This window comes from Nipponia nippon, unplaced genomic scaffold, assembly GCF_047370975.1.
Source record: "Nipponia nippon isolate SJK-2023a ecotype South Korea unplaced genomic scaffold, ASM4737097v1 scaffold_1, whole genome shotgun sequence".
NCBI classification, from domain to species: domain Eukaryota; kingdom Metazoa; phylum Chordata; class Aves; order Pelecaniformes; family Threskiornithidae; genus Nipponia; species Nipponia nippon.
Genome location: NW_028262290.1, coordinates 9,227,742 through 9,254,180, shown reverse-complemented (window position 1 = coordinate 9,254,180; position 26,439 = coordinate 9,227,742). Strand labels below are relative to the sequence as shown.

Genomic DNA, 26,439 nt, shown 5'->3' with positions numbered 1-26,439 from the left:
GGAGGTGTCATTGAGTTAAAGCTACTAGGTTTTGTGGAGATAATGAGGCACAAAGGAGCAGAAATAGTTAATGCACGTTAGTTTAACTCCCTAGTACTTGTCCTGGTCTGTCTGACTGGATAAGAAACAAATCCAGGCTGAGGACAGGGATGTTTACACAGCTGGTTGTATGGCACCACCATGTGACCCATGGCCACTCTACAGAGCCACAGAGATTAAAGAAGGACCACTGGCAAGGCCTTCCACTACCTACCCATTTATTTCATATTAAATTGCTGGCCCCTTCAAATAATGACTTTTATAGCTGCACCTTTTCCTAGGACTATTATTTTTTTTACTTGAGAGCATAGCTCTTAGTCAAGGTAATCAATTTCAAGAAGAAGAAGAAAAAAACTCTTGTTCTTGCTGTGTCCACTATTTTAAATGCTGTGTCTACATTGTATTGCACAGAAATACCTACGTTACTTCATTATGCTAAAAACATGGGGTTTTTTATCCATTTTGCAGAGATTCTATATAATAGTTCTGAAGAAAGAAATATACAATTCACAATTCATTACATTGCAATATACTAAGGTGTGGTGTGTTGACCTTGGCTAGCTGCCAGGTGCCCACCAAACCACTCTCTCACTCCCCCTCCTCAACAGGACAGAGGGAGAAAATACAATTAAAAGCTTATGGATCGAGATAAGGACAGGGAGATCACACAGTAATTACCATCATGGGCAAAACAGACTTAGGGAAATTAATTTAATTTATTGCCAATTAAACACAGTAGGATAATGAGAAATAATAACAAATCTAAAACCACCTTCCTTTCACCCCTCCCTTCTTCCTGGCTCAACTTCACTCCAAACCCTTGTACTTGTATGTCCTGATTTAAACCACAGTTTGTTACAATCAGTATATATGTAGGTCCTGGTTTGCCAAATTTAGTCAAGCTGTAGGACTACTTGTTTGAGCAGGTAACTTCTCACTTGTGATGAGCATAAAAGAGGTATTCTCAGTGACTGAAAAGCTCTCAGAGAGTGTTTTCCTCTTGTGAAGGACAGCTTTGTTTATGACTCAGGGCTAAGCTATTCAGGAAATCAGAAAGCAGCGTTTTGGAGTGTGCGATTGCAACACGCTAGTCCTAACCTGGTGGCTTAGCACACATGGGCAAAGCTAGACGCTGAGGTAGGATAAGCACACAGGTTTCTTGTCCTTAAAACTGCAGGCTCTTCAGAATGAGGTTTATAATCCGAGACCTTGATTTTATTGGGAATAACGGCATAGTAACGAAGTGTAACATACCATCCTTGAGTATCTGAGGTATTGTGCTAAGACCCTTGGATGCTCAAAACATGAGACTGCCATTGCAGTATGGCTCTCCAGGTTGTGCCTTCTTGTTTCTGACTTCCAATATACTCAACTCAAACGCTAAGAGGTCTGCCAGATTGCCTTGTTGCCCTTGGGATACACTGAACTCCTGAACCCTGACACAGTTTCAGAAATGAACAATATCCTTGTTGACCACATAAAAATTCAGATAAGCCCAAATGTTTTTATTCTTAGCGGCATTTTAGATTTTACATACAGAAGAATTTTCTGCTGTATGAAAAGTGAAAGAATTGTAATTCATAAATCCAGCACATACATACACACTTGCAGCATGTAGGCCTATGCATGAGCTGCGCTTACAATATGCTTCACGCAACAAAATGTTTGCAGCCCGTACAACATCAACACAATATACATATACAAAATCTAATGTAACTTGCAGGTACGGTGTTGTATAACTTCTCAAGAGACTTTTGCACTCATTTATTTTCAAACAAAATACACATATTTACACACGTTGACCTTATTGTGTTCATTATTTTCATGCAGCTATTTTTCACTCAAATTATGTACTAAGATCTTTAAGTAGCACAAGCCCGATTTCTCAGCATGAAGCAATGTACATGACAGATAATGTCATAAGCCACATTATAAACAGGAGAATGGAGTTGAGGAAGAAGAAAAAGGGTCCCATCTGGCATGCCTTCCCTGAAGAAACTCGCTTCACCGCTTTAATACATTACAAGTTTATTTGTTAAATGCGTAAAACAAGGCAATACAAAATATATTTCTATGTCATGACAAAAATAAGCTTTATAGCATTATTATTATAGTGCATCAGAAGTATTTTGAATATGTGTTCACTTCATCAGTATATACTCATGTAAGGTGCTACAGCCCTAGCAAATTGATGTCCATGGACAAACCAGCTCTTAAAATGCTGCAGGTCAGAGTCTTAGCTGGTGGAAATCAGCTGATTGATACCCACTCAGAATCTGAACCTGTGTCTTTCTATTTATTTCCTATTAAACTATTATCATTGGTTTTGTTGTTGCTATTATTATTATTATTATTATTATTATTATTATTATTATTATTATTGTTGTTGTTGTTGTTGTTATTATTATTATTATTATTATTATTATTATTATTATTATTATTATTATTAATTATTATTATATGGTGGTAACAGTTACTTAGTAACTGTAACAAAATGAGGCTTTCATTTTTCACACCAAAGTACCAATAAATCCTGTCCCAAAGAGCACACAATCTACAGGGCAGGACATAAGCTCACAAATAACAAATTCATTGGAATATATGCAGTTCCTAATAATAATCTTCATTATTGACAACACCCTGAAATACAGGAAGAAATGCAAACAGGAACAACTTTCCTGATATGTAAATGCCAGAGATAAGGAAAAACAAAAAGCAGCATGAGAAACTGTAAAAAAGAAATAATATAAAATGAAGTAACAGTTTTGCTCGGTGTATATTAAAATGTACAAAGAGGTTTACAAAGCACTGCAGCTAATTCACAAAAGAAAAAAAAAAAAACCATCAAAGAGCAGATTCTGCAAAACTGGACTAAATGGCCATACCTGTGTTCTGTACCAGTGTGGTTTATTCCCTGTCACTGAACTCAAAGATGTTAATCTTTGTATCGTTTGGCTTCTGTGAATAATTCTTCCAGGATAAATACAAAACAGATTTGCTCACAACTAGGAACAATATAAGCTAAGGGCTGCCATAAATATTATCATCGTGCTTGCTACTGTTCCCTTCATCACGAACGTTCACACCATGAAGCGCTATGTGATATATGCTCAAGAATGGCCCTGAAATTCAGCTGAACGCAGCAAGAAATGGGAGAGTATAATACAAGGTGTAATGACAACAAAATAATAGTAATGGAAGGTATGAGATAATGTACAGGGGGTTATAAATCCATATCTTGAAATTCTTCTTTGATCGTCTTTTTCTAAATAAGGTGCTATATTAAAGTGAAGTAAAAGTTTTATCACTGGGGACAGAAACAAAAAATTCTAGTAGTCCTCTCTGTTTGTAGATGCATCAGTTAATCATTAATCAACAAGTGGTTTTACTTTGCTAGAATTAGAGTTCATAATTATCCTAAGCTTGATACTCTAGTTAACAGAAGCTGCAAATACTAATTGCCTCTGAAAGTCTGGATTTCAATATTTAGGTTAGAAGATGTTGTCTTCAATTTTTCATCAGACAGATCCTGCCTTCAATTTTTCGTCCAACAGGACTGAACATATTATTGTGCCTCTTTTCAGAGAAACAATACAAGGCTTGCTTTTACATCCAGTGGAATATATGGAAGGCAACTGCCAAAGCCAACCAGTCTGGTAACTGAATAGAACCTTGCTAATTCAGCATTAATGAATATCACGGAGGGCAGATTTTAACAGATCCCAAGTATCTTACTTTTAGCCCTTGAATTCCAATTGCCAAGTTGTCCCAGAACTTCCCCCTCTCCAGATCAGAACAATTGTAATTTACGGTTTATATTTATTCATAGACAGATAATAGCAATTCATTTTAGACAAAATTTTTGGCAAGCTGAATCAGCTTTTTCTTCACTTTACAGTGAACTAACTAGTTTACAGTGAACTCAAGTTTTTCTAGTTTTCAGCATAATCGCTCTGATGACTGCAGGGTAATTGCAGTCTTAGACTTTTCTCTCAGTATAGGATTTCGTTTTCCAGATTATTCTTCCAGGGTATTATTTAAACACTAAAGATTTTTATAATCCTTTAGTTTAAAAAGTGCATTTTGTAAAGGACCTGTTATAACTATCAATAAAATAGGTAACACAAAATATTTATACATATTACCCAATGATATTTACTCTCCGTTGTCTCCCTAGTTAAAGTAAATAAAGAAGCAGAATTATTTAACACTGACAAAATCGTTCAAGTGTATTAACTACAAGTAAATATGAGGATGAGTACTATAACTACTAGATTAATTACATAATTCATCAGTTTTATGAAGAAGAACAGTCTATTGCTGCCATTTATTGAAACTTTAAAACCTGGTCTTGTTACATCAGGTGGTCTGTCTTCACATAAAGCCAATTTAATGCACTGCGCAAAAGTAAATTACTGTGCAAAACTGGTAATTTGGGTGAAATTTCCCTCTTGGAGCTCTTAATGCTGAGCTAATGATGCTTATCTTCAAAATATAACCAGCATATATTTAAATTTTGAAAAGGTATATTTTAACTTAATTTCGAGTACCCTGTTCCTCACTGCATCACCTGTGCAGATTTCTGATGCAAGAAATAAAGCTGTAACCTGCTTGAGCTTGGCTTAGACACAGAGTTGGACAGACAGTGCTGTTTCAGTTTTATTGATTCTTTCTTCCACCAGAACTTTTCATTTGCGCGCTTTTGCTGCAGTTTTCAAAACCCTGTCATTATGCCTGCCAGCCTGACTGTACCCCATGGGCAGACCTAGCCCTTCCGCAGGCAGCATTTCATGTCCGAGTTCCCAGCTGGGGCTGTGCTAGCATTGCTTTTAGCACAACAGGGGACAAGTAGACTAGAAGCAGCACTAGTTATAGAATGATTTGGTGGGCAATAGCATCCTCACTCATCACCATCATTTTGTTGCACGGGAAGATGAAATCCATGCTGTCCTAGCTAAACTGGCACACAGGGAGATGTTTTAAGAAGGAGATTATTAAAAGCTCGGAGTCACAAGATAACAGTTTCTTGTTACCCACAGGTTCTATGTGTAATTTAGTCTCTGTTGTAACAAAAATCCAAGCTGAAAAATAGGGCTTAGTGTTTCCAAAGGATATACCTGCAGGTCTCGTATTTTTGTACGTGAATCCGGGTAATTCAGATTCATCATTGCTTCTCCACATCCTGATTCCTGGTTTTCTGAAGAGTGCTTTCCTTCCAATAAGATTTCTTTCTTCCTTTTTTTCCTCTTTTCTTAATGCGCAGCATAAAGGCCAAAAGGCAGTGCACACACATGATACAATAAAGCTTCTGAAATGTATTACCACATGTAATCAGCCACTATCCAAATCCATTATTTTTGACAGCATGTTACAAGAAATTAATATATAAAGTATTGGAAGACATCAGCTGTTTACCAAAAACTGAATGGGAATTGCAAAACACTATTTACCATCAATTTCCTATCGAAATTGTAGGTAGCACAGGCTTGTAGGACCCTGTGCTTGTAGGACTTCATTGATGCAAGAGGCTAGAGGTACAGCAATCATTTTGCGTGACTGTTTTCAGATAGTCACCAATAAGTATGGCCTCACCCACAGTCTGACCAGAATAAAAATAAAGCTAAAATGAAGGAAGAATTTTGAAGGAAGAATACTAACAATTCTGTTATTTTTTTCCACAGTAACCTGTGTAATGATAGCCATAAGGAGGTATCCAGTAGTTTGAAGCTGAAGAGCTAAGGAAAATAAATTTGAGGAGGAGGAAAAATGAAAACTGTTAGTGAACTCATTTTGAAATCTACAGAAGTAACTGCTCTGCCTGTAAGTGTTTGCAAAAGGCAAGAGGCAAGCTTGCTTTGAAATGCTGGAGGTCCTGTCTCGCAGTAACCTGTGCCAGTCTGTATTTGGTTTACTCCTGCTAGGCAACAAGTCCCAAGTTCTCCACTCCCTCCTGTAGTACCTGCTTTTGGTTAATATTGATACTGGCTTTCAAAAGCAGAGCCAGCTTTAAAGCTCTGGTGTTGCAGCCCGTACATAAACAATCCCACTGGCTTTAAGAAGTGCCATATCTAGCGTCCACTGCTTGGCATACTGGATGAGTAGGTTGTATTTTTCATCATAAGCTTTAGTAAATCTGCAAAGTGATCGAATGCCTGCATACCATTCTAAAATGCTTTGTTCTCCAGATGAATATCCTCTTTCTGAGGGCTGACTGAAAGGTTTTCCAGGTTGCATCTGCAGCTGTGCAGTTGCCTTTAGATCTCAGAAGCTGAACTGCACTCAACCAGCGAACTGATGAACAAGGCTGTTTTATCCACACTATAAGGAACACAAACCCGGGCACAGATCCGCTTAGTTCCTTCTTTTCATTTTTATGTTTTCAAAGTAATGAGATAAAGGAAATAACAGAGCCAAGACTGGAATGGCCAGCTCCAAGTACAAATAAATCAGTGCTCTTGTTTTAAGGGTTCTGAGTTGTACCAAGACTTAGAAATGCTTGATAAACAGAAACTGCAGACTTAGGATGAGGCTTGACTGAAAAAGAATAGGGAAAGGAAGAATCTATAAATGTTTTCCAGATATAACATATACATGTTGATGTTGCATCACTCCTTCAGTGGAATGGTACCAAGTTAGAGCAGCACAGCACCTGGCCCTACTGTTCAGTTTAAACTTGGAAAAAGGAAGAATTGCTTTGCCCGTTACTGAAAAACATGTTTTCTCTGGGCTGAAGCACAGCACTTGTTTAACAGCTTACACTATTCAGCAACTGTTGTCAAACAATAAAAAAAATATTTCATCCAAATAAAATGAAAAAGGAGTTTTAGACAGCAAAGTGGAGTAATTCGCAATGGAAACTGGCAAGCGTCCTGCAACTAAACCTTCTTTTAATGAAAAGTCCAGGGAACTTTTCTGGCATGCTTAAACCCTTTTTCATAATACGGCTTACCCCAAAAAGTATGGAATTCTTTCTAAACTTAAACATATACTCACCAATTATTATTTCTTTCCAATTATTTCCTGGGGGAAAAAAATAAAGCATACATTTTTGTATGTCTTGATTTAAACCACAGTTTGTTATAATCAGTATATATGTAGGTCCTGGTTTGCCAAATTTAGTCAAGCTGTAGGACTACTTGTCTGAGCAGGTAACTTCTCACTTGTGATGAGCATAAAAGAGGTATTGTCTGTATACCAGTGACTGAAAAGCTCTCAGAGAGTGTTTTCCTCTTGTGAAGAACAGCTTTGTTTATGACTCAGGGCTAAGCTATTCAGGAAGTCAGAAAGCAGCGTTTTGGAGCGTGTGTTCGCAATATGCTAGTCCTAACCTGGTGGCCTTGATGTTATTGGGATGAATGACATAGTAACGAAGTGTAACATACCATCCTTGAGTATCTGAGGTATTGTGCTAAGACCCTTGGATGCTCAAAACATGAGACTGCCATTGCAGTATGGCTCTCCAGGTTGTGCCTTCTTGTTTCTGACTTCCAATATACTCAACTCAAACGCTAAGAGGTCTGCCAGATTGCCTTGTTGCCCTTGGGATACACTGAACTCCTGAACCCTGACACAGTTTCAGAAACAAACAATATCCTTGTTGACCACATAAAAATTCAGATAAGCCCAAATGTTTTTAGATTTAGCAGCATTTTAGATTTTACATACAGAAGAATTTTCTGCTGTATAAAAAGTGAAAGAATTGTAATTCATAAATCCAACACTTACATACATGTTTGCAGCATGTATGAGCTTGCTCCAAAGATATAATTCAGACCTTCTAAATATGTAGGTCTTTTTCTCCAGAAGGATTTAGAAGCTAGAGCTCTGTGCAAAACTTCAACATAAAGCACTCTGAAACAGCAACATCAGCACCTTTATTCAACTGATCAGGCTGATTTAATACTTCTTTCTAAGACATTTATCAGACTACAGTGTAAGACAAAGGCAAAGCTCTGTCCTGAACCTAATGGTGAATTGGGTTAGTGGGGCCAAGTCATATCAATTCTGTAATCCCTAGAAGGTGGTGATGAGGCTAGGATCATAGTTAGCTGGTTTTATTTTTTCCAGTTAAAAAAAAGGCTCGGTTCAGTGGCTTGGGAGTGGACCTCAGTGCAAGGCTTGAAAGCACACCTCTGGATTCATAATAAGGTACTATCTTTCGTCTGTCTCTGCATCTTCATGTTATGGCATATTAGGTTTATCTTCCCTTTCTGCTAACAAATAGGTGTTGCAACATTTATTGCACATTATGAAAAGGCAGTTTTTGAAAATAAACAGAAAGTTTCTATGAATACAAATCAGTAACAGGAAAAGCCAAATCCTCCATCGTTAACTTCAGATCATGCCTTCTATCTTTTAACACGAAAACAATAGAAGGAATCTCTCCTTCCTTTTCTTAATATAAAATTTCTAAATTCCTCTGTTCATCACACGACACTGGAGTCACTTACCAAAACTTAGTTGTTTTGAAAGATGTGTGAAGACTGAAGAAAGATGACACAGCACCATCTTGGGACAAAAGAACTGTGAAATTCAAATGCAAAATCCTGTAGCTGATTGAAGGTTACATTCTGTCCCCATATGCCCACATATTGCTCTTATTAGCATCAATAAGAGCTGTGGATATACACCCAAGGATGGATTTTGGTCCTCAGATGTGACTTAGTAAAATCTTGTGTGTTGAATATAAAGAAAGTCTGTACTTACAAACTAAAATTAGCAGCAACCAACTGGCAGACAATCCTCCCAGAAAATATCTGAGAACATAACAATACCCATAAAGGTTAGAAAAAATCAAGGGATGCATATTGGGTTAATAGAGGTGAAGCCTGGGTGGGAGGAGGAGAGAAGGTTCTTCCATGTGAACCCTCTGATCTCTGGTAGGTGAACTGCAATTTGAAACTTTAAATTACTTAAGCTATTGAGGATAATCTCCTAGAAAGAAAGACCTCAGCATTCCCAGACTGAGCGAAACACTCATAGTGGTCACTTAGAAAGACGTAGATCCATTCTGATTCTTCTCAGCCTTTTAAAACCCTTGTCCAAGCACACTTGACAAAGTAGTTTTCATATCTGCATACATATTTCTTATTTTTGTGCATATCTATATAGCTCAGATATTTGCCTGCATTGACTATTATGTGAATAATAAGTAAGATACATCTAACTTCTAAATGTGACCCTTAATTTATGTTTTATTCACTAGTAGAAATGGAGTAAATATTAATATCAGAAACAAAAAATAAAAGAAATAAAAATTACCTTGTACACGTTGAAATGATTAAACATGTGATCAGAGCAACCGTCTGAAAAAGGACATTTCGCACTGCCCTGGATTCTAAAACAAAAATCAGGAAAATAATTTTCATGAGTTTTCAGGAAAGTAAATATATGACAGGAGGTGTTTGCAAAGACTACCTTCAGCCTGTGAGGCCAGACTCTTCAGTTTCTTTTTAAGAGAATTCGCCTAGAGTGATTCAAAGCGGAAACCTAATTTCCATGCTCCGGGTGTCTCTCAGGAGTCTTTTTCCCCCACGACCATAAAGACACTGTGCCCTCCATGCTCTTAGAAAACAAGCCTTTCTGAATAATTGCCTGTTTCAGTTTTTGTTCCCATGCCCTTTCCTCCATTTTCCCCTTCACTTCACTTTTTTCTTTTTCCACTTATCACTGAAAATAGGAGAGGAAAAGATGTGAGCAGGGAGGAGTAAACAAGTAAATACCAATTTTAAGATTTTGTTATTTTTAATCAGGCATTTTAAATGTATGTTTCAGGAAATAAATTTTATTCTGCAAGAGGCCATATCAGTATTTTTAATGTGAGTATTTTCAATGTAAGTATTTTCAGTTCACCCTAAAAATGAGGCATATCAGAATAAGAATATAACATACCTGCATTGCTCAAAGTCTCTTCATTTGCATTTATCATAAATGTAGAGCAGGATTTTGAAGCACAAAATGGTTTCTCAGGCTGAAGAAACTCGTCATTTTTGGTGAGAGAGGCTCCATTAGATGCTGGAGTTTGCCTTTGTGCCACATGGCTATTATATTCAGAAGAAAAGTCTGAATGACCTACAAAAAGTATATATGTAACTGAGATTGCACAAAAGAGCTTTGAGACTTTGTGTTAACAAATTTTGTGGGGGGAAAAAATAATTACTTAATCACAGGGAGGTTTCCAAATTGTTAGAAGTAGGGAATTGGCAGGTTCTATGTATGCAGGAGAAAATATGCAGAGTAAAGACAAAACTGCATAGAGCGTAACACAAGGAAGTTATTAAAACAGCCAGGTGAAAGCAGACAGTGCCAGATATTAATGACACCAGCATAAACATCACTGGTGATGACTTCGGATTCAAATTCAGTCTAAAAACGCCTTTTTGGCACAAGGGTCTTTGTGGACTCATACTCTTCTTAATGCCAGGAGCTCAATTCACCACTTACTTATAATTCTGTTGTTCATCTATCCTTTACCTGCACATCTTGGCAGACAACCCCTGCAAAACCTATAGAAAAAGATACCCAAGTCCTACTAAATATAGACCGTAATGTTGTAGCTCGATTACTTGGTACCTGGTCAGGGCTTACCAATATCACTCTGACTGGCTTCTAGTTTATTGCATCCATCAGGCCAAGGATCATCTACATGGGAGGAATCCATATTGCTGAGGACGGTGCTGCTGAGCCATGAACTGGAGGCACCGAGATTGAACAAGCTGGCAAGAGAGCGACGGATTTTCTTCCTTCGCCTGAATACGCTAGAAAGAAAAGACACGTTGTCAAGGAATAGAGTTAATTATTCTTGTTGAGCAGGGACAGAGCTCTAGAGCTTGCAGGACTGACATGAAGGAACCAGGTCCTGGGCGCTGTTCCTAGCTCTGTTCTTGACCCCTGGGTATGTCACCAAGAATGATGCTGCACACTGCAATAATGTCAGGGAATGTATTAGCAGCATGGCAATATATCATGCATTGTGATACTGGGTATTGAGATACCAAATGATACTACAGTTATCGGGCTCTGATGCTACCGTGAGTGGTCTCATGCTACCTATGAGTTTCACCCTACCGTATCCCATTCGGTGCAGCCTGAATCCACTGTACTTCAACTTTTTTGAACTACATTTTATATACCTTCCTAAACTGATGTTCTTCTGAAATCAAGAGAGATTTTTCCCTGAGTAAGAATTCCAGGACCAGACCTTTTTATTTTTATATATATATGAATATATATATCTACACACACACACACACTTTTTTCTTATTCCTTATCATGGTAACACCCCATTGGCAAAAAGAGCCATAGCTCTCCTTTTCTTTATTGCACACAACTCCAATTACAGCAACAACTGTGTACTGAAGAGTTTTTGGGTAGGAAGATTAGACATGACTGAAAATCAAGTTATTTCAATCACTGCGCTCTCTAAACTAAATCAATTGAGATGTTCCCATTAAGAAGCAATGCTGATCTTATGCCAAGCAAAATGTAGACAGCCACACAGATACCTCCAGATAATCCAGAGATGTGGAGGCAATTGCCAACATTGAGTAAAATCTGCATATAGTTCACTTACCGAACTAAATTCTCTTTATATGTAACGCTTGTCTGGGATGGTGTCAGTGTTATGTTGCCCTCTTCATCAGACAGAAAACTATCTTCTGTCAAAATGTAATAACCATTAGAAAGCAGTCGAGGGCTGCGGCGACATGTGGAAAGGGAGCCTGTCAGAGGATTTGCGGAACAACACTCATAGGCAGGGTCATCATCCAAAAAGGCACAAGCATAACTGAAAAGGAGAAATGAAACCCTCTAATTTAGTGAACGTCTAGACATTGCAAACCCATGATTTAAAAATAATGAATTTACATTACCAGCTGGTGGGCGCTGGTAATGACATAGATTTAAAATATGTGGGTATAATGATATTACTTCTGGACCTAGGGGGTTTCAGCCAGCTAGAGCGTGCCTCCATCACACTTTCCAGAGCTTCAGATTACAAGAGGGCTTCACGCCAGGTGGAGCATTTCATGAACGCATGGAGCCAGCTTGAACTGAGAAATGCATGGTGTATTTCTGTGGCAGTGCTCTTGGCCAAGGGGCCCGGCCAGATCTACCCCTATCTGGTGCTGTCAGAGGTATTCCAGTATTTTGTTTCTCTGAGTTACTCGGCATGCCGCAAGCCCAAGTGCCTTCGAACCAGGCAGGATTTATTTGCTTTTTATACCCCAGCCTTACTTAATGAAGACTTAAGGTGACATGACTTTTAATCCTCACAAATCCTAGAGTACCATACAGCTAGAACAACATGGGATAAAGTCTACACATGGTGATAACCTCATCCAGCACTGAAATATAATTGACTTTGAGATGAAATATAGCACAGAAAAATATACTATGTAGTATTTAAAATAGAAGTGAGTGGTTACAGAGATGAAAGAATCTAAATGTTGTAGACATTTAACTTGGCTCAAGTAAAATTGGATTTATGGTGAGTCCTTTCTCCTCAACACCTTTGAGTTCCAAGTGGCCATGCAGTGACATCCATGGAAAGAAAGGAAGACACTGGATTGATTCAGTGGCTGACATGGGTTTCAGTAGCAGATTTAACTATCCCATATGGCATGTCACAGAGGGATGCCATAATTTCAGTGGAGGGGAAAGGAGGTGGAACAGAGATACTCCAAAACCTTGTAATTGCAAAGCCAGTGCTTCCAATCTCCATAGCAGTACCTCTGAACTTCCATTTAAAGCAGTAATTAAATTAATATCAGCACTACAATTCTAAGTGGCTCCAAAGGGATGTTACAAAATCTCCAACAAAAAAAAATAAAATAAAACAGGTATCATTTTCATCAGTACCTTGGAAGAATACTTTGTGAGAGGCTGCGTCTATGTTCTCCATCAAATGCTGTTGAACCTGCAGAGGCAAAGGCCAAAGAAGAAGGAGTTGTTATTATATCCACTGACTGCTCAAACAGTTGTCAGGACTTCACTGACAGGTACCTTGTGCATATCAAAAAGATCATAAAAGAAGCTAAAAAAGAAACAGAAATTAAGGGAGAGATTAAAGGAGGTAAAACAGATGAGAGAATGGAGGAAAGACATAATGTTTATAGGAAACTCATCTCAACCAGGACAACACAGAATCAGAACCAACCATAATCAGATACTTGTACTCTGCACAGCTTACAACATTGAGAGAAATAATTACCGACGCAAATGCAATAGCTATAGTAATTTTAATGGTGTTTTCCCAGAAATCTGCTTCATGCCAAAAACCTACATGTACTGGGAATAGATACAGAGCAGAATGGAAGGGTCACCATTACCATTACAATATATTTTTCAGATGAAAATTGCAGACATGGCACAACAGGCATTGGGACAGCGACAGTGACAAAGATTTGACAATAATATTGTGGCAGGAGACTAAGAAAATAGGATTTGTCTGGATTACCATGGCTCAAGTCTGCAAAGTGCTGCCAGAGGTTCAGCATCTGACAGAATCAATCTTACACAATATGAGCAATGGCTCTCCATAGGGAGAATTTATATCTGTTATTACATGGAATGATAAAAGATAGGATCTTTCCCTATATAACCTTACATCTCCTATATCTTTAGAGCATCATGCTTATAACACTGTTAGCAAATGCCTGTCATTCACCTATTAAAGGAGAGAGGTCTAAGAGAATTTTATTGTAATGTTCAGTTATGAGCTGAGGCAAAGACAAAACATGAAGGTCAGTGTTTCCACTTTGGTAATCTTGTTTATCCTCATTTGGAGCTCAGTTGTCAGTCACAGCCTGGATGTGAAGGCTGACTGAGTCTTGGGACCAGGCAGGGTCACCAAAGAATGGCAGTAAAACCTTCCAGGGTATTTTTTACAAATCGGTCCTATTACCCTACTCCCATACATAGTTTCTTCTCCACTTCAAAAAAAAAAAAATAAAAAAAACAAACCAACATTTCACTTTACCGTAAGAAAATTATCCTCTAATCCTGGCAAAAACAACTTGAGGAGGAGACAAGTGGAAGAAGCTTGTTGGAGGTACAAAGAGATCAGGTAGCATCGATCAGGTTGCTACACAGCAAGTTGTACAAAAAGTGAGACTGGTGGTGTATTTCATAGACTGACATGTTGTAGACCTATTTTTTTCGTATACAATTAGCTTCTGGAATAATTTATCTTATTTTAGGCAAAATCATGATTTTTAATTGTGCAAAAATATTATATTCAAAACCAAGAAATTCATCCGAACTCTAAAAGAAAATACAAGAAGAACTCAACAGGTGGTTTGTAGATCTGGATATAAACTAAGACCTGCAAAATCCCAAATCGTATCAGTCAAACAAAATCCCCTCCACAACAGATTTTTTTTTATCAAAAGCTCTGGTGAGCATGCACAAATTTACTTGCTCTTGATGCCGATGCAACATGTGATATTCCATACATCTTGAAAAGGACTGTTTCATACACCCTGGGATAAGAGGGTATATAGATATAGATTATCTGTAAAAGAGTTTAAAAAGAAACAGAAATACGTTTTATTTTCTCTTGTTTGAAAATTAGGATGTGTAATATAGTATCATCAATATCTATCATATTATTAGTTGTAATATATTCTCGCTTAGACAGAAGTGATTGATTCTAGAGAAAATGTGTTGGAAAAGGGATGCAGAAGTATACCTCAGCATCAATTATACCTACTACAACTCCTTAATAATCTGAGAGTGAAACTTTCCAGCAACTGAAACCCATAACACAGTTGTATTGCAAGTGATTTTCTCAGTTCTGATAATATAAAGTAGCAACCACTAAAAAAGTATAACTTTTAAGAATAGTCATTTACATATGGGTAGTGCTTTCATTAGAAAGTGTTGACACATCCTGATCAAAGTGGCAGAACAAACCACAGTCCTTCTGTTACTAATTTGTCTCATAAGTTTGTAAGGTGTGTCTCTGCAGGACTCCTGTTCATCTGGCACCCTCTGCAGAAGTAAAATCTAACATAAAATACAGTATATATATATATTTATAACAGAAAGTGAGAAATATACATATGCAAATATATTACCGGGGAGGCAATGACTTTCTTTCTTTTGAAGAACAGTTAATAAGCAGTTGCAATTTGCTTTCAAACTATTTTAAGTAATGATAATGCCAAGCTTCTGTAATCAGTCATAAAACAGGCAGTCCAATGGATTTTTTTGCTACCCTTGATCACGAAAATTTTTGTCTCATGCGTTAATGAAGAGGGTTCCTGAAAATCATAATTTGATCAGTGCTGGAGAAAGCATGGAAACATCATGTTGTAGACAATGCTGCACAGAGTTTTGCTTTCATTTAATATTCAGTCCCCTTTGTGGGCTATTAATAGCATGAGAAGCTATAGTAACAATATAAGCAAGCCAAAACAAAGCATCTCAACCACCACTGGACAATGAAGCAGCAGTATTATAGCTGTAATCCACAAATTGAGCGTCAATACAGAACCTTTAAACTAAGACATGAGAAAAGGCCAACAGCTTTAAGAAATCTCACGAAAAATGAATCCGAGGTGAATGTGGCAATATTTTATGTCAAGACTTCAAATAAAAGTTTAAGGCAAGAACTCCCTTGAATTTCAAAACCCAAAAGCCCATGTCGTAATATAAACAAAAAGTCACTGTCTAAATCAGTCAGTTTTAATTACCTTTCCCTCCAAAAATCAAATTAATCTTTAAACCAATGATGCCCTCAATTGGTAGCCAGCAATCCCCTGTCCATGTTTACATTCTAAATATTTACATCAGTATGTACCAAAATATAGTGCTAACTATTAAAATAGCCGAAGCCCAAGCAACCAGTTTTATTCTGTTGTACCTACCAAACACAAGTGTCTACAAAGATAATTTTATTTGTTCACACATAACAGTCATTTTTGAAGAGCAGTCTAGTCTTTTCTCCCTGCAGGTAATGATAATAACATTCACAAAAATACAAAACTTCCTGAAGAGCAGTATAGAAATGAATCCAAAGCTTAGTTATTCCTCAGCTGGGAAATAGATTAAGAGATAAATACGTGTAAAATCTTCCAAACCTGGAAAGTCCATTTCACTATTAACACATGTATGCCAAAAAGTTTCTCATCAGCAGCACGAGAGCCTCCGAGACGTGAAGTGGAGGGTGCTCTGTCTGCAGCTTCCTGGAAGAGATTGGCCCCGGCCCTTCGGAAAGGCAGCTCTATGAAGGGCCCTGTTTCCTTTTGAAAGCAGCCCGTGCAATCAGCGGCACAGAGGCAGAATGAGGTCATGCTTCCTGTAAAGTAGCCTCACACCAGAAGCATTCATTTTGAAGAGCAAACCGAAGATTAAGATTAGCCCGATGAACGCTCTTGCAAGCTGTTGCGAAAAAGAAGATACGCTATAAATAACGTTTTACTCCGATTGTGATAGGGACAACACAGACAGAACCTTTTCTCAGAAAGAAAAGTGACACAGATTTTTGTTTCGGCTTTACTTTTCTACCTCACTCAGAAGACTTTAAAGTGGTATATCCAAATCACTCCATTTGTTGAAATACTTGTGAGCCTGATGGGCTTTGATGTAGGAAAATGATCCAGCTACCAAAAAAAATCTGTGTATAGTAACAAGACATTTTGCAAAAGCACTATTATACGGAAGATGCATTTGGTGAGACTTCAGAGTTGTTTAAGTTTCATGGTCAAAAACATTATTGCAAATATGTACCATACAATGTTAAGATAAATTCCTTTGAAAGGAGAAAGGAATAAAGCCATTTGTAAACATATTCATTGTTCCACTCTGTATGTTTCGTACTAGGTAAGGTATCAATTCATCATACCTTAAAGCATACAAAAATAAAGTCAAATCCACGTGAGAGAAATGAAGCCTGAATAAGATGTCCTGGCAATCAAAATGATTTGGCTGTAGGACTATTACACACAAAAGTAATATAAATCAGCTGCTTGACACTGAACAACTATACAACCTTAGGGAGCAAAACTTCGTCTCCAGACATATAGGTAAAATATGTTAGTAGGTATCTCTCCTGATGTCTGTATGTATCACTGACAAAAAGGAAGCATAAATCTAGTAAAATATGATTGATTTGATGTAATGATATTTTTTTTCCCCTGGAGAAGGAAAAATACTTCCACTGATAACAAAGGAATGCAAAATTCTCACCTCACACAAAAGGAAACGAAAATGGGAATCAGGCAATTAGGATGTTACAAAAGAGCTTCTGTTTGCGAGCTAAACTAAAACGAACATTTTAAGGTCCTTTTGCTCAAACGTGAAAACGCAGGGCCATGTTTGTTCTTTGCATCACTTCTTTTAATTTAGTGGAATTATGCCAATGAGGAAATTTAGTCCAACACTATTTCCATGGATGCATGGGCTTCATCACAGTAGGATTTCCCAGGCCACCCCGTCTCTCTACAGGCAATGGACATAAATTCCCAATGGTCTTTAAAACTAGGTCACCTGCTGAGGAATTTCTATACATACACTGATTTACAGCACAGGTTACTTCTTGGGAGTATTTTTGGTTTCTTTTCATATTCTTCTCAAGAGGAAGCAGTTAATTCTGAGCCTGGGCTGCTTTCTGTATAGCCTTTCTCAAAGACCAAGGACATTGGCCTTTCATGTTTGTCTATACAGTTAAAATACATTGTGTCTAGATCATATTGAGACTTAAAGGTGTTTTCTTTTTTAACCGCTACCATTCATAACTGAAACTCACTGTTCCACGAGCTTTTGATGCATAAACTTTGTGCATTAGTGAATATTTTATAGGTAGGTGCTAGCCTATAGTTTATATACAACTTTTTTTGTTACCTGTTACTCTTCAAACTGCCCACCCCTCCCCAAGCCCCGTCTCAACCGTCAGATTTCAAATTCTGGGAAATGAATACACCAACAAGCTTGCTGTGCGGTAGTTTTATGTCTGTTGCATACATTACAAGTTCAACCCACAAAAGGAAGGAAATGAGAAATTACAATACTAAATACCACATATCTACCTGCTCTTCTCCCAGGCTTACTCTACTTCTGACAACACTACAAATAAAGGAGAAAGCATATTGGCAGTGGAAAACGTATTGTGCGGGGTCTGGCAGTCCAAGAGGCGTGAGGCTGGGGCAGCTCCATGTCCCAGGTCCCACCAGCATCAAGTCTGAGCATGTATACCTGGTAAGAACACGCACACAGAGAAAACATATACACCACATGTATACATATACAGCTGACAACACAGATAACAAAGACAGGCATACAGAGCACTCATGCAGACAGCACCAATGGCCTCATCCTTCTCACCTCTCTGGCTGAACAGGATGGAGGTCCACTAGTGAGAATATATAGATAGGTACACATCTGTACAAGCTGGATCCCTCTAGCAGCTGGGCTCAGACACTCAGTCTGCCCAGTAGCTGTCCCTAGATCCCAGTGTCCCCATTTGCTGCCACCTGGACATATGAGCCCTCGGGGCCACAGCTCTACTCCAGTTGCTGGTGCAGACCATCACACACACACTACAGCTGGTTGGGACTCCCCTAGTCCTGAGCAGCCCACTCCCTATAGCATCTCCCTCAGAGGCACCCCTGGCCATAATGTGTCTCGTGCCCCCAGGCAGCAACTCCCCTCAGTCCCAAAGGTGCTCTGGTATTGACTCATCTGGGTGGGCTTCATGTCTGGACACTGGGGCTCAGGGTCCTCTGGGACAGCCCTGGGAGGGGCTCAGACAGGGTGTCCCTTCCTCTGAGTCCTTAATTTGGGTTCCCACCTGCCTTTGTGCCCCTGTGCTCCTCTGGGCTGGCGCAGAAGGGCCTTTGATGAGCCTCTCCTCCTGGGAGCAACTGGGGCAGGGTATTATTTGAGGTCCCCCTCCTGCCGTTGTCTCTCTGTGGTCCTTTGTGGGAGTGCAGATGAGCTTTTAGCACATATTACACCATAAGTCTGCCATCTCAGCAACCCACTGCAACTCAATGCACTGCACCATTATGCTAAACACAATTTTCAGAAAGGGTATTTTGCCTGGTGGAGTGAATTGAGTGGCCATGGTGGAGGGAGTAGAGTGCTTATTGATTGAATGCAATTGAGAGTAATTTGGTGCTTCTATAACTCTCTTTGAACCTCCTGGAAAGCTCACAGCCTTTAGCTTTTCCACCATCTCAGTGACCATCAAATCAAGCCATTTGTCCTATATCACAGCTCTTTGCTAATTATGTTTATATAGTATTCAACAAGTAAAAAATATTCTGAGATATCTGAATATTAATTGAAACATTCAAAAAAACTAGGAGGGGAAGAGTGAGTCATGAGAACCTCAGAGCAGCCACACTGGGTCAAACCGAAGGTCTATGAAACTCTCCCTGCCTGCAGTGTTGCTGCAGGGAAAACTAAAACTCATTTTAATTCACCTTTGTGAATGATAACATTTTAAGCTAAGTGCAGTCCTTTATGCAGCAGAACCACTTAGCAATGTTTGAGGTACCCTGGTGATTAAAAAAAAAAATCTCACAAATCCAGACATTTTATTTCAATTTTAAGAAAAGGCTGATCCTGCATAAAGTCAGCATTTCATTGCAGTTTACAGAACTGACACATCATATATGATTTTAATAACCTTATCAGGTCAGCTGTATGAACAAAGATTAATTTGCTTTAAAAGAGGAACAATTTCATTTTTAATGTTATCAGATGGAAATCCCACTCCACCCTATCAGAGACTTTCTCAGTTTCAGGCTTGATTTTTTTTTTTCCCCAAGTCATTATTTTAGCTTAATTGCTCCTGCAATACAGGCAACAAAGGGCATTTCTGTTTTGCATGGTGAAGTACAATGCATAGACCTGTAAAACTCAGAATTAGCTCTGAGCTTGCTGATACACCTACACTGCTTGGATGTGAACAAGAGCTTACCTGTAATAATGCTATGTCAGCTACCTCTGTATTATGCTACACACACAATCCAGATGATAGACAAAAAGTGTTTAGAAAGGATCTAAATCAAGCAAACCTGCGATGCACAATGATACTTCTCTGTGCAAAGCCATGACCAGTCTGTGTTTCATCTCTTTCCTCTTTGATTATATGGTACCAGAAGGAAATCTGGTTGGTATATAACTTGATGTAGACAAGGGAACATGCTCAAGAGGAATTTTGTACAATGTCACATTGATATATAAGAGCAGTGGAAAAGCATACATGGGGAAAAGAAGTGCTTCCATTAGAATCTGCAACTCCCCCACCTTGCATAAAAAAAATACTGCTCCTTTAAAAACTATTTTATCAGAGAAAGAAAAAAAAAAGGAAGAGGCTAATACTCCAATCCATCGGTCAAGGCAGAATTTAGTCAAGGTCCCTAACAGACCTCGGGTGGGTCCTCATTAGAGTTCCTTGCAACTTCCTCACAAGAAGATCTGACTGTTACTGAACAAGGAGGTAGGAAAACGAAGAAAAGCAACAAACACCTCTATGCTAAAAGCTGGCTGACTTAATTTTATTAAGGATTAGAAAAGTTTATGAATTAGCACTCTACAGTGTCTGCAGTGACTACAAGCAGCCAGGACAGAGCCAGCTGTTGGCCAGTTGTGCTCTAGCAGCACCTTATTTGCAGAGAATAGAAACATTAATGCACCGATCAGCGGTCTGAATGGAGAATGAGTGGGAACAGGGCTTGAGGTGGCAGGGGAAGCGCTGTATGAATGGCGTGCGTTCATGGTGCCTAGGCTGGCAGGTCATCAAGCTTCCAGCACAAATCTGCATGCAGCATCTTAGGACACCCAAACTGAGAGGGAAAGGACAGGGACTAAACCAGGTAGGACAGTATGGGGACACTAGTCACTCTCAGCTCTAAAGGATATAAAAGGGCATGTGCAAACGCAGCACAATGTGGCCAGCCTAGGAAGAACCCATAAGACATGGTGAAGATTCGATTGCCCATGTTCCCTGTCTTCCATGTCACTGCAGTGAATGCTGGACAGACCACCTGCATAGCAGCACCTTGGTCGCTGAAAGCTGAATAGGCCACCTAGATACACACAGCTTTAGAGCACCACCTACGTACTCTAACTAGACACATAAAATCTGAATCTTTGGTTGGGAGTTTCCTTGTTACATTATGAGTGCCAAAATGAAAATTAATGTTCCTCTGGAGGCGGTGATGTACTGCTGATCAGTGTACCTGAGACCCTGGATGGTTTCTGTGCCAGTCCTGATGTGATCTGCATGGACCAATGGTGGAGGGTCTTGTACTGATGGGCAGTGAAGGCTTTTGGCCAACATATAATTATAAAGGATCATAGTATGCTTTATATATACTGAAAAATCTATAGCTGAGAAGGTGTTGGTACTGCTAGTTCCTGAGACAACGGTACTGGCAAAATACTGATGATACTGATGTCATGGTCATTTCTATAACAAATCATACTGATTGGTGTATAAATGGAGACAAATAGCAATTGACAGTGATACTCTAATAATGTTCTTTAAAATGCCTGTCTTCCATGCTCTTCTACACAGCACCCTTATCAGTTGTCTCTATTTGTATGTAAATAACCACCGTAGTCTGACAGTGACTGAGCTCCTTTCTGCCTGTATGCCAGTATTTAAGCAAAGTTTAAATTTGTGAAGCTTGTACTGAGAGTACGCAGGCCCTTCTGAAACCGTTTGCAATTTTTTCAGCTATGACTGTGCCATACTTACTTGTTGCCTTTCCAGCTGAATTCAAACTGATGTCCTGAACTAATTCAACTGCTAGGGAGAGGAAAAGGCACAGGCAGCCTTGGTATGCAGTGGAGGATCATGATACACTAGAGGCAGAGTGGTTTTATAGCTTGGATGCTATCCAGCTTTGCATAAAGATCAAGATTTGATTGTGGCCTACAAGGCAATTGAGGACAGAGATCAGAACTATGATAGCCTTCCAGGAACCTGTCCATGCAATGCCAGCACAGACCCGATGGCCAAGGATCAAGAAACAAGTCGCTCCTCCCATAAACAAATTCTTTGCAAGCATTTTACAGGCAGGGTTGGACACTAAGGGCTAATCTCTTAATCGACAGCCATCCTTCAGCCCCTGAGGACACCCCAGTTTTCACAGGACCACAAAGGAGACAGGAAAATACCACATTAGTTTTACAAAGTGATTGGTATTGCCTGCTGGCAGATGTGATGTATATTTTTTCATTCTCACTGCTGGACTCCACCAGGTTGGACAGATGTGAGTTTTGGAGTTCTGTTTTCCTTCAGTCCAAGTTGCAAATTCCCTCTACACATTCATATTGGCAATCTGGCTACAAAACTGTCCTTGCTAGACTGCATGTTCTGCAGTGATTTGCCTGTTAGTCTCTCCTTTCCTCTTACAGTACTCCCCAACATCACTATGACTGCGATAAACATCCTGCTGCTGGGTGCTCAGATGGTGACTCCAACACAGTCGTTGTCTCAGCACAACATTCCTTCTGTCCCTTTCCCTTACCCACCCTGAGGTCAGCTCTCAAAAATGGCAGGCCATGTCAAACCGCTGGAATATGTTTGAGAGTCAAGTGCTCTGTTGATCCACCATAAAGTATATGCTGATTTTCAATCTCACAGGAAAATGATCTAGGAAATCAGTGCACAATCAGAGCAGGTATTAGCACAGCTTTTGTTCAGTACTGCCCTCATCAAGGCTTTGAAAGAAACTTCAGTAAAATATTTACTGATGTGTTCCAGTCTACGCAATCCGAGACATATGGCTGCAATATGTAAGGAAGAAGTAACCAACACATTGCACAGCACTGTTTCCGAGACAAAAGCACGATTAAATCTCAAGAGATCTAACATTCATTGCAAAACAATATTCACAGCACAAGGAATGTTGAGTATGCCCCCAAGAAATATCAAATGAATACACAGAAAGCGGTTTAACCAGGCTGTAACATGGCACAGCAAAGCTGCCTTCATCCAGAACGGGTAGCTGCTCCCTTCCAGCCATGCAGAGCATCAGGAGGCACCACTCTAGTAAGCAGTAACTTCACTTGCCTCCCAGGATTTCCTTTAACCTCTTTCAACCGTCAGAATTTGCTCTTTCTTCTCTTTCTTTGCTTGGATTTGGGACTGTTTCACTAATGTTGGAACTACCTGTATAAATGCAAATTTCATTACCCACCTTGCTGTAGCAGGTCTCACTCCTTAGCATCCTCATCTGACCGTACTTCACCCTTACAACACCTCTCCAGCGTGCAGTGAAATACAGTGCCATGGTTGCAGTACCTGTCAGCAAAAAGCCAGCTCTCCGGGAGAAACCATTTATTGAGTTAAAGGCATTCTGCAAAGAACTAGTGAGCGATTGAGCAAAAAATGTCCCGCTTCAGTGTCTTTCAAAACTGGAAAAGACTGGGGTTGGTGTCTCAAACCCATGAGGAGGGTTACTATTTTTTTTTGCTGTCCATGGCAATGGCTGTTAGCTACTTTCCCTTCCCACAGAAGGCCACAGGCTCCAAAACTCAGCCACCTCAGGATATTTCCCAGCATCTGGAAAATTTAGGGCTTTAAAAGGAAATGAGAAGTATTTGGTGAGATAGTGTAAATCTCCACAAAAGGAGGGGGGAATTTCTGGAGGGGAGGGAGTTTCTGGGATGAAAGAAAAAGAAGGGCGGAGAAACTGAAGAGGAGGACATAGTAATTGATGCCAGACTGGGTGTCAAAATGGACAAAGCAAGTGGTAGGAAAGGACAGATGATGACAGAGCAGAGCCAGGCTGTGACCAAGCCACCTACACAGATGGACAGAGTGGAGCAGAGGTGCTGCTGCATGTTTGCTAGGCTGAGGCCATGCAGGCACCATTTAAATACAAGCACCAGCATTCACTTTAAATATGTCTTCCTGCTATAAAAAGGGAAAAAACAAAGATGAAGTTTTAATCCATTGACTGTCACCTCGTGACTGCAATATCTGACATTTAAAGTAGTTCTTTTATAGACTAATCCTATCGCCCACAAGTAAAAATAAATGGCAAAATAAACAAACTGATGTCTGGGTCTCTCACCATAATATCTTTTTTCCCAGGTGTTTGATCATTCTCCCAGATCTTTCCTGAACCCTTCCAGTTTTTGGATGGCTTTTCTGAACAGTAAGTTATTTTAATAACAACACACTGGTGCCAAGTGCAGAGAGAATATCACCTCTCTACTCCTACTCAGTATTTCCATGTGCATGTGCTTTGCAAAGACTGCATTAGTCTTTTCAGCATCAACAACACACCATGAGCTCATGCTCAGCTGATTATGAAATCCGCTCTTCCCCCTCCAAGTCTTTGTGAGTCACTGACTGGCAAGATAAAATCTCCTATCCAGTTTGGTTTCCAATTTATGGTCTCTATAATATTCACAATGCTAAAGACATGCTTCGTGACAAGATTAAACACCAAGTTTTGTGAGAAGCAGAAGTAATGAAATCTCCTTGCCTGCATCTCTGACTTGTGATGTTCTGGTGTCTGAAGGAGAGTAAGCACTTAGCCTTTCTACCATGGAGAGATCGACACAGTTGCTCTTCCCTGCCCAGTTGATCATTTTAACAAAACAGGTTGGGATAATGTGATGAGACCTCTGTCTCTCTGTCAAGCTTAAAAGAAGGCAGAAGTTTTACAAGTAAATGGAGAAAAGGAAAATGGAAGGCAGACATGCAATGCAGCCATGTAAGCCCTGTTTTCCTAGGAGACGAGACTAAATATCAAAGATGTTTTTGTGCTAAAAGAATTAAAAAAGGTCTTGGCCAAAGTTGCTCCTCACTGGCTTTATGGTGGAACATAGTAGGTGAAATGGGGTCCTGGGCCATGGGCAGCGTGGGGTAGGCAGGCCAGGGCCAGTAAGGGCTGTGGGTGCCCTCACGGCTACAGCAGGGCAGGGGTGGATATACCTGAAATGGCAGCGAAGAAATGGGGACACTGGCTGGGGCTCCTTGATTTCCTAACTGTTCGGACAATAGCGCAATGAAATGTTGCCCCGTACTGCTGGACCACAAGCAGACTTCTGCTGTTATGAAGGCAGTCTGCTAGGAGTTACACATAGCACCCTGCGTTGGGGTGTCCCTTCCCCCGAGTCCTTCATTTGGGTTCCCATTTGCCATTGTGCCCCTGTGCTCCTCTGGGCTGGTGCAGAAGGGCCTTTGATGGGCTGATGGCCCCTGGGACCTGCCGGGACAGGGTATTTATTTGGGGTCCTCTCCTGCTGTTGTCTCTCTGTGCTCCTTTGTGAGTGTGCAGATGAACTTCTAGCCCATGTTATCGAACACCTGGGGCTTGCTGTGCCTCTGCAGTCTGCCGTCAGCTCTGCCTCCCTCTCCCGACAGCCTCAGCAGTGAGGTGATGCACAAGGTGCCACACACTGCTCTGAGCCCTTCTCATACCATGGCATAACCCAGCCAGCCTCCACCAGTCACGAGAGCATGACTCAACCACCCATATGGACCCTGCCCCATCCTCGGCAACTCTTTTATCTTCCCCCATCTCCCTCTCCTCGGACAGAAGCACCTTCACTTTTCTAACGCACGTTCATTGCCACTCAGAGAGGTCTCACTGCCAACGCAACAACCCTCACCATCCTGTAACAAACCCTCTAAACAAAAGCCTGCATCAAAACTACACTCAGGGTAGTAAGAGCTGGAGAATTCAAACGAATGAAATGGCAACTTTTTTACTAAAGCGAGAAGAAAGCTTTTTTTTTCCTTTCTTTTTTTTGTTTTGTTTGTTTTGTTTTTCTTCAAGCCTCCTTCCTCTTTCAGTCTGTTCTGCTTGCCACCACCACCCAGAAAATGGGGACAGGGAAAAATCAAAGGAGGAATAAAAAATCCTGTAGCAAATAAATACTCTAAAATATCCTATTGCACAGCCTCCCTATAAAGACTTCAAGTGGGAGGCAGCCTCGCAGGGACTAACCAAAGCAGATGGGTTGACCCTGGGCAGCAGCCAAACACCCACACAGCCACTCGCTCACTCCCCCTGCAGTGGGATGGGGGAGAGAACAGGAAGAACAAAACTGAAAATGTTTGTAGATCCAGATAAGGACAGTTTAATAAGTGAAGGAAAGAAAAAAAACCCCTAAACTAAACAACCCAACCAAAAAAACCCCCAAGCAATGCAAAGGCAATCACTCACCACTTCCCACCAGCAGACCCATTGCCCAGCCAGTCTCCCAGCAACAGCCACCTTGGAAAACAAAAGCCCCGTCATTCTTCTTCCTCTGGCCCAGGTTTTCTTGCTGAGGTTGATGTTTTATGGCATGGCATATCCCTTTGGCCAATTCAGGTCAACTGTGTCCCCTCCCAGTCTCTTGCCCACCCCCAGCCTACTTGCTGGGGAGGGAGAGTGGAAAAAAAAAAGCAAGCCTTGATGCTGTGCAAGCGCTGTTCAG

General features: G+C 40.0%; 1 protein-coding gene across 3 annotated transcripts; it reads right to left on the bottom strand.

The window, feature by feature from the left end:
- Positions 1–1,523: 1,523 nt before the first annotated feature.
- On the bottom strand, positions 1,524–26,354 carry TMEM71 (transmembrane protein 71). 3 transcript variants are annotated; one of them, XM_087745813.1, is made up of 10 exons: positions 26,184–26,354; positions 12,898–12,955; positions 11,612–11,824; positions 10,627–10,796; positions 9,931–10,110; positions 9,301–9,376; positions 8,746–8,795; positions 8,490–8,562; positions 7,033–7,059; positions 1,524–6,573 (listed from the first exon to the last, which is right to left on the bottom strand). In XM_087745813.1, exons 1-9 carry the CDS (start codon positions 26,203–26,205, stop codon positions 7,053–7,055), a joined length of 849 nt encoding a protein of 282 aa, XP_087601939.1. In that variant the 5' UTR covers positions 26,206–26,354; the 3' UTR covers positions 1,524–6,573; positions 7,033–7,052. The 3 variants fall into 3 exon arrangements, with proteins under 3 accessions (XP_087601939.1, XP_087601946.1, XP_087601956.1); XM_087745820.1 differs by lacking the exon at positions 26,184–26,354 and adding an exon at positions 16,122–16,229; XM_087745830.1 differs by lacking the exon at positions 26,184–26,354 and adding an exon at positions 16,122–16,229 and having other exon boundaries at positions 1,524–8,562.
- Positions 26,355–26,439: the final 85 nt, after the last annotated feature.

Bases quoted from the DNA above. Each gene is read 5' to 3' on its own strand.
- TMEM71 (XM_087745813.1), bottom strand. From the start codon at position 26,205: ATGGGTCTGCTGGTGGGAAGTG. The intron at 11,825-12,897 runs GTACTGATGAAA...TCTCCTTTTCAG, and splicing joins TCACAAAGTATTCTTCCAAG to TTATGCTTGTGCCTTTTTGG. The intron at 10,111-10,626 runs GTAAGCCCTGAC...TACTTTTTGTAG, and splicing joins AGCCAGTCAGAGTGATATTG to GTCATTCAGACTTTTCTTCT.